The 14528-nt window shown below is 43.8% G+C and overlaps 1 protein-coding gene across 1 annotated transcript in view; it reads left to right on the top strand.

Moving 5' to 3' along the window:
* TMEM164 (transmembrane protein 164) overlaps positions 1-14129 on the top strand; it is a 121747-nt gene extending 107618 nt beyond the window's left edge. The window contains exons 6-7 of the mRNA XM_027839044.1: positions 11334-11434; positions 13471-14129. Coding sequence (XP_027694845.1) covers positions 11334-11434; positions 13471-13677 — 308 coding nt within the window. The 3' untranslated portion in view covers positions 13678-14129. The remainder of the gene's footprint in view (positions 1-11333; positions 11435-13470) is intronic.
* Positions 14130-14528: the final 399 nt, after the last annotated feature.

The raw sequence follows: 14528 nt of genomic DNA, 5'->3' as shown, positions 1-14528 counted from the left end.
CTCCTCACTCTCCTGGCCGGGAATAGCATTCTCATAATGCTTTTGAACAATAGTTCAAATTCTCTTCTCAGACACCATCTTTGTCTCTAGCTGCCCATTCTCTGGTAATTTGCATTCTTATTTCTTTTCTTTTTTTTTTAATAGTATTTTATCTTTTCCAATTACATGTAAGACAATTTTTTGCATCCTTATTTCTTAACAATAAAAGACTGAGAAAACAACATAATGAAGAAGCCCAACTTACAATAACAAAAACCATCCACTATTCAAAAATTAACCAACCTTGAAATACACAGAGCCTGTCTTAGGACAATTATAAACCTGTAATGACTCAAATGAAAGGATATTAGGTGATGATTGATGGGTTGGCTTAGTATAGAATAGAAAAGGTGCTACTCTCAAAATGATTTTCCATACATAATGTAACACCAAGAGATTGCTTCGCAGAACTGGCTAAAACCGTAATCAAATTTATATGGAAAAACAAACAGGCGAGACTCTCAGGGGGCATGCTGAAAAGAAAAACTAATGAAAATCATCTTGTATTCTCAGGCTTGAAAGCATATTAAAAATTGGTTATCACAAGAAACTATCTGGTACAAGTGAAAAAGGGAGAATGAGATAGATCAGTGGAATAGATGAGCTAAGGCAGATGTCCAAGCGAATGTCGGACCAAGGGGTATTGTTTGATAAGCCTAGAGAAAATAAGGCTGGGGAAGGATTCATTGTTTAACAAAAGGACAAGAGGGGAGAAAATTGGTTGGCAATTTGGTGGGGAATGATTTAGATTTTACACAGTCCACCTCAGAGAGTTCCATCTTGTAATGACCTGAAACATTTTAAAAAAAAAAAGATAAAAAAGATGGAAGAAAATGGAATGAGGTTTGGAATAGGGAAATGATGTTCTGTTCGGCAAATAAAAGGGAATTATTCAGGCAAGATAGATGTTCTTGATTACATTAAAATAGCAAATTCTGTGTAATAAAAAAGCATAATTAAAAAGGAAAAGAACAGACTGGAAAGAAATATTTATGGCAAATACATGAGGCCTGGATAAGGACAATTATACAGCCTGTTTGTGTCAAAATTAAAAAACTTGGCATATACTATATGTAAAGAACTGCCAAATATTCACAAAAGTAACTTTTTGTCTGCAGTGGATTAATTGTCAGATGATACGAACAAAATGTCAAAAGAAGAAGTGTAGGTTGTTTTAAAAAAAAAAAAGCTTATTATGTTTTCCTGATATTAAGCTTCTGTTTACCTGTCTGTGCCTTCCTTGCATTCCTCTTGGTTCTACAGTGTAGGCCCAAACAGAATAGGTCATCACTGTGTAATGGGTAGCGTTCTTGACTTGGAGTCAGGAAGACCCTAGTTCATATCCCACCCTACGTAGACACTTACTAGTTCAGTGACCCTGGGCAAGTCACTTCACCCCAATTACTTACTATCAATTTGGAGGTTGGACTGAATGGCCTCTGAGTTTGCTTCTAGCTATAAATCTAAGATTTCGTGAACTTGAAAGATTGCTTGAGTTTATTAACAATGAAAGAAATGCACATTCAGAGCAACTTTAAGGTACTACACCCTACCCATTGAATTGACCAAAAAAAAAAAAATTAAAAGGAATGAAACTCAGTGCTGCTGGCCTGGAGGGGGAATGGGTCCACTCATTCCTTGTTGGTAAAATTATAAACATAGAGATTCTTTGGCGAGAGCAGTCTAGCAGTATAGAGAAGGTTCACAAATAATCATGCCCTTTGACCAAATAAGGCCATTGTTGAGAATAAAGGGAAAGGGGGAGGGAATGAGCATTTATTAAGTGCCTACTATGTGCCAAGTACTATGCTAAGTGCTTTCCAAATATTATCTAATTTCATCCTCACGACTCTGAGATGTTGTTGCTATTATTATTATTAGTCTTATTTTGCAGTTGAGGGACCTGAGGCAAATAGAGATTAAGTGTCACATAGCTAGGAAATGACTGAGGTTAGATTCAAACTCAAGTCTTCCTGACTCCAGGGCCCCAGTGCTCCATCCAGTGTGCCACCTAGCTGCCTCTAATAAACCCTGAGTGTTAATTTAAAAAAAAAAATCTGTTCATAGATGTTCATGGCAGCATTACAAAAAACCCAAAAAACCAAAGTCAAACTTTTGTTGTTGTTTTTCAGTTGTGTCCAACCCAATTTGGGGTTTTCTTGGTCAAGATACTGGAATGGTTTGCCATTTCCTTCTCCAGCTCATTTTACAAATGAAGAAACTGAGGCAAACAGGGTTAAGTGACTTGCCTAGGGTCACACAGCTAGTAAGTGTCTGAGGCCAGATTTGAACTCGATTGAGTCTTCCTGACTTCAGGCCCAGTACTCTATCCACTGCAGCGCCACCTAGCTGCCATAGTCAAACAAAATGACCAATAATAAGGGAATGGTCAAACCAAGTGAGGGACCTTAATATAATGGAATTCTTTCATGTAAACCAGACTAGCGAATTTGAGGAGGAGTAAAAAAAAAAATCTGAAAAGACCTTTGTGAAACAATGTGACATGAATAAAGCAGAACCAGAAGAACTGGACACACACTAACAACAGCAATAATAGCTAGTATTTATATAGCACCTACTATGTGCCAGGCACTGTGCTGAGCACTTTACAAATTTTATCTCATTTGATCCTCACAACAACCCTGGGAGGTAAGTAGGTGCTCTTATTATCTCCATTTTACAGATGAGGAAACTGAGGCTGATAGAGTGCTTTACCTAGGGTCACACAGCTAGTAAGTATTTGAGGTGGGATTTGAATTCAGGTCTTCCTGACTCCACTAGACCCAGTGCTCTGTCCACTGAGCCACTTGACTGCCTCTGTATAAGGGGAAGGATGAACAATTTACCTTATCTCTGTTATCAGTTATGGCTCCTGGTTAATGGGATGCTGACACCTGACAACTGAGAGGAAGCCAAAGTGCCCAGGTTTTACTTTTCTTCTGTTTTTTTCTGCCAACGAGGATGATCTTTGTACCGCAAAGAGCAGAACAAAAATGACTTAGAGGGAGTAGGTCCTCAGATTGCTAAGGAAATGGTAAGAGAACTTAGTCTTCAGCTGCCCTGGCTTGTCAAGGCCCCCGGACCAGGACAGCTGCATCCTCAGGTACCACAAGACCTTCAGGATGTGGCTGCTGAGCCAGCTCTGTCCATGCTTTTTGAAAGACCTTGGAGAATGGTACCACAGGGCTGGAGAAGAGTGGGTATTGTCCCTGTTTTCAAAGAAGGGAAGCCTTTGATTCCTGGAAAATACTTAGAATGTAGAGACTTTGTGAACATCTCAAAAAGAAAAATTTCAAAGAGCCAGCAGGCTGTATTTCCTTTTTTTTTTTTTTTGACAGAGTTACTAAACTGGTAGATTGGGAGGGCTATAGATAGCTTACCTAGATTTTAGCCGGTATTTGATAAAGGATCCCCTGCTCTTCATGGGGTAAAGATGGAGTGATGTGGGTGAGATGAGAGTTTAATTAGAAGCATTCAGGACTGATGGGATGCTCCGATGCAAAGAGGACTCATCAGTGGTTTGATATCAGTGAGGCAGAAGGTCTCCAGCGGTGTGCCCCACAGCTCTGTGCTTGGTCTAGGGCTGTTTACCATTTTTATCAATGACTTGGATAAAGGCGTAGATGGCCGCCTCATCAAATTGCTGGACTGCACCAAATTGAGAGTGAAAACTGATGCTGGATGACAGGAAGGACCCAGAGGGATCTTGACAGGCTAGGTAGAGCATTGGGCTAAATCTAATAAGATGAAATTTATTAGGGACAAGTGTACAGTCTTACACTTGTGTTCAAGAAATCATTTTTGCAAGTATGATGTGGGGGAGGCATACTTAGACAACAGCTTGTCTGAAAGAACTCTGGGGGTCTTATTGGACTACAGGTTCTAGAGAAGTCATCAGTGTAGCATTTGTTGTTATGTGATTAAAAAAATGAATGCTATCTAGGGCTGCATTAACATGACCAGGAGGGCAGCTAGGTGGCGCTGCAGTAGATAGAGCACTGGTCTTACTTAGAACCAGGAAGACTCATCTTCCTGAGTTCAAATCTGGTCTCAGACACTTAGTAGCTGTGTGACACTGGGCAAGTCACTTAACCCTGTTAATCTCATCTTTAAAATAAGCTGGAAAAGAAAATGGCAAAACCACTCCAATATCTTTGCAAACAAAACTTCAAATGGAATTACAAAGAGTCAGACGTGACTGGGAAAAAAAAAAAAAGACTGAACAACAACAACAGAATTGATGAAACTTGGGGAATGGCTGATTCTGTGGGGTGAAGGTAGAGATGAGAATGTCTCAGAAATGCCAAAATCGACAGATTGACCAACAATCTGATAATTTGATGTCCCTTTGCCTTTCTGGCCTTATATCAAATATGACTGCCAAATCAGATTAGTCAAAAGGCACTGATGTGCTCAGTCTTCCCCCCCTCCACACCAATGCTATACGTTTTCTTCCATCTACCTGGAATTTCTTCCCTTCCTTTCCTGTATCTGTTGAATTTCCTGCTCATTCTTTAATGGGTAAGAAGACCACCTCTTACATCATGTTTTCTCTGGTATCTATCACCTCCCCCCCCCCCCCCCCCCCGTGAGTAATGATCTTCCCTTTTGCATTTTCTCTCACATCAGTCTCCAATGTTATATCATGGAATATTGTGTAGTGTCTGTGTGGGTGTCTGGCTTATCCCCCAGTTATCTCCAGAAGGGCTAAGACTATGTCATATCGAAAGTTGGTATCTCTCCAGGCATCTAACACATGATAATCACTTAATATTATATTTGTAATCATGGATTTAGGGTTGGAGGGAACCTCAGAGGCCATTGAGTGCATCCCTTTATTTTACAGATGAGGAAACTGAGGCCCAGGGAGGGGAAGGGGCTTGCCCAACATCACACAGTTCATTGAATGTCAGAGGCAAGATTTGACCCCAGGTCTTTCAGCCTCCAAGTCTAGCACTCTCTGCACCCTGTGGCCTCTGTGTAAGGGGCTGATTGTTCATTGGAAGGAGTTCTGCCTGAGGAGTCAGAAGCCTTCGATGAGAGTTATTAGGCTTGTGACCTTGGGCACATTTCCTATCTGTATAATTTGGATAATAAATACAAGGCTGCCATGAGAATCAAATGGGATCAGAACTATGAAAGCCCCATGTAAATTACCATCATAACTGTTATTAAGATCATTATCTCTGTAGGAAAGAGCCTTGTGCTTTGCCTTGGGTGATGATGGCCGGGAGCCTACTGAGCCCTCACAGCTGGGTGGGGCTATGTGTTTCTTGGAGTGGGAATCATATGATCCAGAGGGAAGGATCCAATCCTCTCATTTTACATGGGCACAAACTGTACTCCAGAGAAGGTAAGGGTCACACTGACTGGGTCATGGACCAGGTTCAATAATACAGGTAAATTCATGTTCCCTATTTTCTAGAGGGGCAGCTAGGTGGCGCTGCAGTGGATAGAGCACTGGGCTTGGAATCAGGAAGACTCGAGTTCAAATCCAGCCTCAGATACTTACTAGCTGTGTGACCCTAGGCAAGTCACTTCACCCTGTTGGCCTTAGTTTCCTCATCCGTAAAATGAGCTGCAGAAGGAAATGGCAAACATTTGTATCTCCAGTATCTCCAAATGGAGTCTTAGAGAGTCGAACATGACTGAAATGACTGAGCAACAGCTTTCTAGGAGATTAAATGTTGGAGATTTTTGTTTTTGTGGCAGGGGGAACCAACTTGTGATTTCATTGATATAGGGGAGGAAAACTCCTTTCCCCCAATGCAGGTGGGTGTCTTCTCTGCAATTTATGGTCACAAGCCAGAGAGGTGATGACTTGCCCATGTTTGTGTCAGATGAAGGGCTTGAAGTCAGGTCTTCCTGGATTCGAGATCAGCTATCCAGTTTGTCAACAAGCACTTACTGTGTACCAGGTCCTGTGCTAAGCACTGGGGATACAAAGAAAGGAGTTCCTGCCCTCAAGGAGCTCCTAGTCTAATGAGGAGACAACATGTACATTAGTATACATGAAGAGCAGAGGAAAAGGACTGGAGTGGGGAGACGAGAGGGTTTTTGAACTGAGCGTTGAAAGAAGCCAGGGAAGCTAAGAAGCAGAGGGGCAGATCGTTGCCTGCATTAGGCACAGCCAAGGTAAAGGTGCGGAGATGGTAGATGGAGTGCTGTGGGTGAGTATCAGCAAAGAGGCTAGTGTGGATGATTGTGGAGTGTGTATCTTTTAGACATTTTGATTTTGAAATCTCAAGAACAAGCTGATAGCAGGAGAGAGAGAAATAGATTTGTAAGTCATCTGCTTAGAGATTATATCTGAACCCATGGGAGCTGATGAGATCTCCCAGAGAGTGAGTATTTTTCAAATATTTCATTAATTTATTTTCCTTTTTTTTTTTTGTTTTTGTTCTCACTCACCCCCCACTGGCTAGGTCTGGCATGTATATTTCATTCTGTGCCACAAGTGTGGCTTCTCTTGTTCAGGAAGTGGATGGCCTGCTTCCTCATTTGTCCTCTGGCATTGTACCTGGTAGCCTTGATCAGATTCTCAAGTCTTTCAGAATTATCTTTCCAACATTGTAGTCATTAGGTCACTGCTCATTTCCCTCTGTATCAGTTTGTGCAAGTCCTCCTAGATTTCATTTTAATTCATCCCTTTTGTCATTTCTGTTTTCGTTTTTGTTTTTTTTTTGTTTTTATTGGTGTGGCGATCAGGGTTAAGTGACTTGCCCAGGGTCACACAGCTAGTAAGTGTCATGCGTCTAAGGCCGGATTTGAACTCAGGTCCTCCTTACTCCAAGACTGGAGCTCTATCCACTGTGCCACCTAGCTGCTCCCTTTCTTGGGGTGCAATAATATTCCATCACTTTCATATGTCATCATTTGATCAGCCATTCCCAAATGGATGGGAACCCCCTTAGTTTCTAATTCTTCGCCACCCCCAGAAAAGCTGCCACATGTATTTGTGTACATATGGGTCCTTTTCCTCTTTCTTTGGTCTCTTAGGATTTAGGCCTGGTCATGGTATCCACCCAGTCTCCCTTATCCTTCCTTACACACCCTTTTCAGAATGTTAGGCAGGGAATACCCATTATGCAATCATGCACTCAAACCATGGCCCAAGTAGGTCTGCAGAGACCAGTGGTCTGCCTTGACATCTTGTCAATGACTAGCAGGGGAAGGGGTAGCTATTTTTAGAATGAGGTAGATGGAAAGACCACAGGTTCTCTCATCCCAGGGTTGGGCTTTTTTGAAGGGTGTTAGAAGCTCATTAGCAAAGCAGGTTAGATGGGTGGAAAGCACAAACAACCCTGGGAGGTAGATGCTATTATGATTCCCCATTTTACAGTTGAAGAGACTGAGGGCGATTAAGTGATTTGCATAGCATCACATGGCTACTAAGTGTCTGAGGTTGGATTTAACTCAGGTGTTGCTGGCTGTATTCCACTGTGTTACCAACTGCCTGGCTAGGATGGGTATAGGAACTTACAGGGATATACTAAAAGACTGATCAACATGGAGCTTCTCACAGGCTCCTACTAGAGCTAGACTGTCTAGCTCAACACCCTCATTTTACAGAGGGGAAAACTGAGGCCTAGGAAAGGATGAAGTGAGTCATCCATGGTTACATGGGTAATAAATATGAGGTGAGATTTGAACCCAACTCCTCTGATCTAGTCATCCTTTGACTTGCCTACTTCCTGCTGGTGATGGTGTGTTAAAAAAAAAAAATGGATCCTACTTCACTAAAATAAAATTGGTCCTGGAGTCCATATTGGAACTCTTGTCACTATCTGGGTAGCCCTCTCCTTTCCTGTCCCTTCCCCCTCCTCTCTGTTCCTCTCCCTCCCCAGGCAGTCTCTGGATGCCCACTGATTGTTCCACTCTTGGATACTCCCAGAATCCCCCTTTTCTTTTGCAGCTCAGGATCCCAACCCTACTTCATTCTGACTTTGAGACTATGATCCCCTTATCCCCTTCAAGTTACCTTAGGATGGGTGCCTGCTCAGACCCAGTCCATTAAACCACCGCAGGAGGGCACTGCCCTGGCCGAGGTTGGTTCTTGACCGTGCCACGTATACCATGGAATCTAGGTCGAGGAAGGGAACTTTGCCATAAACTCTACTAGTTCTTTCCTTTTGCAGTAACCAAGAAAATTAGAGAGGGGGGAGGGAGTTGGTATTGTCTGTAGGGCAGCCTGAACCAGCTTAATATGTAACTGAGAAATAAAATAATACAATAATAAAATAAAAAATATGAGAAAACATAGGATAATATTACTTTTTAAAGCTAAATCAATTTGTGACCCATAGGAGTCCTTTTGTATGATTTTTGTGACCCCCCCCAGTTCCATTTGAGTTTGACCCCTTTGGTTTCCAGGGTGCCCCACTTGGGCCCAAAGCTTAGACTCATCTTTTGTTAGGTATTTTTTGAGATATGGAGCTTCTGGCCCCACTGGGATTCTCCAAGGACAGGCAAAGAAGTGAATAGGGAGATGGCACCTGGGTCACCAAGACCCTGGGTTATGCCTCACTTCTGACACTTACTGGCTGGATATGCAGAACGCAGAACAGGTCATCAAACCAGGACTTCTCACCCTCTTGGGTGTTGTGGACCCCTTTGAGTCGTATGGGGATGCCTAAGGACCCCTTCTCAGAATTACATTTTTAAATGCTTAAAATAAAATACAAAGAAGACCAATTATATTGAAATACAGATGTCAAATTGAGTACTGGCCCTGGATTCAGGAGGACCTAAGTTCAAATCTGGCCTCAGACCCATAACACTTACTAGCTGTGTGACCCTGGACTTAACCCCATTGCCCAACCAAAAAAAAAAAAAAAAAGAAATACAGTTGTCAAAGTATTTCCTTTAAAAATTTCCTGGCCCTCAGGTTAAGATCCCTGCCCTAAAGCTCTAATTATAGATAAAATGCTTCCCTCTGCTGGTAGAAGGAGTTTCCACTTCCTTCTAGAGTCCTCTAGACCAGGGGTGGGGAACCTACAGCCTCAAGGCTGCATGTGGCCCTCTAAGTCCTCAAGTGCAGCCCTCTGACTGAATCCAAACTTCAGAGAACAAATCCTTGCCCTCCAGGTCTTCAAGAGCGGCCCTGTGGATCCAAACTTCACAGAATGAATCCTTGCCCTCTAGGTCCTCAAGTGTGGCCCTTTGACTGAATCCAAACTTCAGAGAACAGATTTGTTCTCTGAAGTTTGGATTCAGTCAAAAAGGGTCGCACTTAAACCTAGAAGGCTACCTGTGGCCTTGACTGACAGAATCATCTCATTAAATAATGACTATTTTACAAAGAAAAACAACCTGCACATAAAAGTCACTCCCTTTTTTCAGTCCTTTTTTGTAATTTCAGTTGTACACTGTTAATGCTTGTTGATGGTTATCTAATTAATAATAGAAAAAAAAATATTATCTGCTTTCGCCAAATAGTTTTTCCTTGGTACTTAAGGATTACTCAGAATCCAGTCTTTCATTGCCCTTCTATTCATTTTTTTTTTCTTCCCAAATCTAAAGAGCATGTCACACTTTGCCCAGATTCCTGAATTTCCTCTCTACTCCCATCGACTCTAGGCAGGAATGGACCCTCTCTTCCACCCTCCTCTCCATCAAGTGGGATTTGAACTCAGATCCTCTGACTTCAAGTCCAATCGTCTTTTGATTTGCCTACTTCCTGCCAGGGATGGTGGGAAAACTGGATCCTCCCTCATTGGAGTAAAGATGGTTCCCATCTCTTCCACCCCAGGACCAGGTTCTCCCTGTCAGCAACAATCAGAATCATGCATTGCCCAATGTAGATTCTTCCACCTCTCAGAGGATGTCTTGTTAGCCCAAGTGGTGTCTATGTTTCCCCCCCATGCTACATATATTTTCATTTTATTTTCAGGCTCTTTTTTTGGGGGGGGCCTAGCCAATGGGGTTAAGTGACTTGCCCAGGGTCACACACCTACTGAGTGTTACGCGTCTGAGGCCAGATTTGAACTCAGGTCCTCCTGACTCCAGGGCCAGTGCTCAATCCACTGCTTCACCTAGCTTCCCTTCAGGCTCTTTTAAGGTGATATTTAACCATTGTCTCCTGGGTTCCTGAGTACAACTAACCCATCGAATAATTCAATGTTTGCCTGGTGGCCTGTGGGTACTTTCCCAGTTTGGTCTCCCCAGAAAATGTGGCCTTGAGAAAATGAGGAATTGTGGTTTAGTAGAAAGAAAGGAATCTTTGAAATCAGAGGAGCTAGGTTCTGCTAATTACTACCTTGGGCAAGTAACTTCCCTTCCCTGGGACTCAGTTTCCTCCTGAGTAAAATAAAGGGGTTAGACTAGGTGGCCTCTGGGGTTTCTTCTGTCTTTAGATCTAGGATCCTGTGTGTGACCCTGGACAAGTCACTTCCCCTCCCTGGGCCATCACTTTCCCCAGACAGTTGGACTTAACGTCCACCAGGACCTTCCCAGCTCTCGAACCTTGGGGAATGTGATAGCCAGGTTCCTTAGACCCCTCCCCTTCCCAATTCCTATGATACTCCCTGCCCCCCCTTCCAGTAACACCACCTAGGATCCCTATAACAGGGCATTTAAATTCAGGCTGTATTAGAGCTGGAGCAAGAACTCAGGCCTGCAAGTGTGAGGTTGCCTTGTTCTTTTTCAGGAGTGGGGAAACAGGGTTGAGTAGAGGGAGTTTTCAGTACAGCCAGGTTCCAATGAGGAGAATGAATTCCTCTGAAGTGGTTGCATGTATTTGAATTCACACTATTCAGTTATAATTATGTAAAATATGGTCATTGGTTCCAAACCAGTGAGAATAATCCATAGTGCAAATTCTAGTTATAAGTATACTAGCTAACATATATATAGTGCCTGCTATGTGCCAGGCACTGTGCTAAGTAAATATCTCATTTGATCCTTATAACACCCCTGGGAGGTTAAGTGCTCTTATGACCCCTGTTTTACAGATGAGGAAACTGAGGCAGGCAGAGGGGCAGTGACTTGCCCAGGGTCACACAGCTAGTGTCTGCCTTAAACTCAGGTCTTGACTTCAGGCCTAGGGCTCTCTGCACTGTAGTGCCCCCTAGCGGCCTTTGTGACCACTTCCGGGAATTCATTATTAACACTCACTAAGGTCTAGCTGTGGAGAGGAGTGTGCCCCACCAGGGAAAGAAAATGGGCCTCATTAGGCAGCAGGTGACTCCTTGGGAACGCAGCTCTCAAATGGAACACACAGGGTTGGTTCTGTTCGCCACGGAAGTGAGGAAGTCTTCTGCGTATTGGTCTCACCAGATTCTTTTCTCATACAGGTGTCTACACTCCCGAGCCGCTCTCCAATTTTTGGTGGGCCCTCCTGGCGACTGGCCTAATGTTCTTCTATCACTTCAGCATCTTACAATTCCTGGGCCTGGTGAGTGTGGCAGTCCTGATGTCCTTTATCCCCAACTGATGATTCCTCCCAAATCACTGTACTCTTTTTTCCCAAGGCCTTGCCCAAGTCTAAGAAGCCAACTGATGATTCATGAACATTGGCCTCTCTGGAGGGTTCAGAACCCTGAATTCATGATAAGTCTTTAAGTTGCTTGGTTGTTCACAGTCCTTGGCCCAGTGATCTAGCTGGATCTGGAGTTAGGGATCAAGCCAAGAAGTATTTAGTAAGTGCTTACAAGTAAGGATTTAGTAAGGCACTGAGCTAAGCACTAGGGATACAAATACAAGTAAAAAAAAAAAAAAGATAGTCCCTGCCCTCAAGAAGCTTATATTCTAAGGGGGGAAGATGACCTATAAGAGGGAGCTGAAGAGGTATGGGAGGGAAACCTGCAGATGGCATCCAGAGAATAGAAGATGGACTCATCTGGGTCCTTTCTCAAAATGGAGGTTTTAGGAATCATTTACCAATGGATGAAGGGTGGGACAGGGTGAAGACAAAAGGCAGCTGAGGCATGGTGGCAAAATCCAGAGGTGGGCTTAAATCCCACTTTAGACACTTACTAGCTGTATGACCCTGGACATGTCACTTAACCTCTGCCTCAGTTTCCTCATCTGTGAAAGGCAATATGACCTATGGTACACAGCCCCCAGGGTTGTCATGAGATATACCCAAATAAGATAACGTATGGAAAGCAAACTCAAACAGGCTATATAAATGTGAGCTATTTGGCCTGTGCCCCAAGGAGGTCAAAGACAGAAAGAAAGGTTTTATATAATAATAAGTTAACATTCCCATAGGCCTTTGAGGTTTGTGTAGTGCTTTACTTTATGTTCTCTCATTTGATCCTCATGACAGCCCTGGGAGGGAGGTGCTGTTATTATACCCATTTTACAGGCGGGGAAACTGAGGCACATTGAGTTAAAATGACTTGCCCAGGATCACACAACCAGTAAGTATCTGAGGTAGGATTTGAACCCAGGTCTTCCCGACTCCAGGTCCAACGCTCTATCCACTGCACCACCTCACTACTTCTCACATGGCAACATTTTCAGTAATAGCAAAAGACTAAGAACACAGTGGGTGTCAATCCACTAGGGCAGGGGTGGGGAACTTGCCCTAGGGAATGGCCGGACAAACTGGCCTAGAAACATATTGGAACACGGTAGTGTGATAAGAACTGATGAACAAGAGGAATTCAGAAAAACGCTAGAGGATTTGGATGAATGGAAATAGAATAAAGAAACCAGAACCAGGAACACAGTACACACACTTAACTACATTGATGTAAATGAAAACAACATTATCAGGCATACACAATCAAACTGATTCCAATAACTCATCTTGGTCCTGGACAACCCATAGAGAAGCACACTGTCCTTCTCTTAATAATAATAGAGAGGTGGGGGACTTTGGGTGCAGAATGTTGTAGATACTGTGGTTGTTTGTTAAATAATTTTGTTTAAATGTTTTTCTTTGTTATGAGAGTAGGTTGAGTGGAGTAGAGGGGAGGGGGTAAATTGGAAAATGCTTATGGTGCAGAAATCAGTAAAACCTCTCATGACTCTTTTTCCTTTCCCTGGGGAGATTAGCTATCTTATCTATCCAAGCAGGGCAGAAAGAATGAGCTGTGAATGTCAAGTCAGCTGCACATCACAGAACTGGGAGCCAAGGGGCAGCTAGGTGGCGCAGTGGATAGAGCACTGGCCCTGGAGTCAGGAGGACCTGAGTTCAAATCCGGTCTCAGACACATAATACTTACTAGCTGTATGACTCTGGGCAAGTCACTTAACCCCAACTGCCTCACTTTAAAAAAAAAAAAAAAAAAAAAGGAGCCAGGAGAGAGCCTTCAGGCTATGGGGAGCAGAGTATTTCAGTGGTAGGGAATCTAATTGAGAACTTTGGGGTCCAATCAGAAGTTGCTTGAGTAAAGCTCTCTGGCTCCCTGGCTTTGAGTGAGTGTTTGGGCTGGAGGCCCCCATTGGTGAGTACCCATTGTTCCTCTTTTGTTTCCACAGGCCACCGAAGTGAATCTGAACAACATGCTTTGCCCGGCCATTTCTGACCCATTCTATGGCCCCTGGTACCGGATCTGGGCCTCAGGCCACCAGACCCTCATGACCATGACCCATGGCAAGCTGATCATTCTGCTTGCCTCCACTGCCAGGCCCATGTTCAAGTACCTGCTGGATCTACTCCATCTTCCAACCAAGAAAATTGACTGAAGAATTTGCTCTCCCTACTTGGAGATGGCATCGGGAAAGGGGGATTGTGTGTGTTGTGTTTCTTTTTCTTCTTGTCCCCCTGCCCTCCCCCATGGCTCAGACTGCTCACCGAGCCTGAAGCCAGGCCCCCTGGGCCCATTGCTCTTTCCCCCCCCGCTCCTGGTGGCCTTACCTGGGGAGGTGGCAGCTGATCTCTCTTCTCTTCATGCAGGTGCTTTAGTGATAGCTCATTGAGGAAGGAAGGTGCTACAGCAGCAAAACCATGAAAACGTGTTCTTTCCACTGCCAGGGACCCCCAGGCCTGTCCTCTTCTGTTAGCACAGCCCCCACCATGGGCCCATACCTCATCTCTGTACCAGCAATGAGCCCGGGGGAGTGGGGAAGTTCCCAAAATCACAGCCAAAGTAGGCACTGGGCTAGCCTGGGACCACCTACTCTGAGTTCAGAATTTCTGTTGGGGGGTGGGGGGTGGGGTTGGGAGGGCACAGGGAGGATGAGAGGACAGAGTTGGGTTTTTTTATGGGGGGGGTTTAGGGAGCAGTATAACAGTAGGCAAATCACTTCTCTAGGACTCAGTTATTCTCTGTAAAATTAGGGGATTGAACTAGAATGCCTTTGAGGTCCCTTATTCTAAATCTATGATTTTATGGTCCTACGTAGGACCCGGGCAAGTCACTTCCTGTTCTTGGGCCTGTTTCCTCCTTTGGAAAATCATTTATCATTTCCTCACTGGCTTCTGAGGTCCCTTCCAGCTTTACAGCTGGCATCCTATGTCTATAGTATCATATACTGGGAAGCCCCTCCCCCCCTCCCATTGCCATAAGGGTGGAGACCTCCATGTAAATGCTGAC

This window comes from Vombatus ursinus, unplaced genomic scaffold (assembly GCF_900497805.2).
Source record: "Vombatus ursinus unplaced genomic scaffold, bare-nosed wombat genome assembly UNPS02004677.1, whole genome shotgun sequence".
Taxonomy (NCBI): domain Eukaryota; kingdom Metazoa; phylum Chordata; class Mammalia; order Diprotodontia; family Vombatidae; genus Vombatus; species Vombatus ursinus.
The sequence above is the reverse complement of the archived record's forward strand: the minus strand, read 5'-3'. Positions and strand labels throughout refer to the sequence as shown.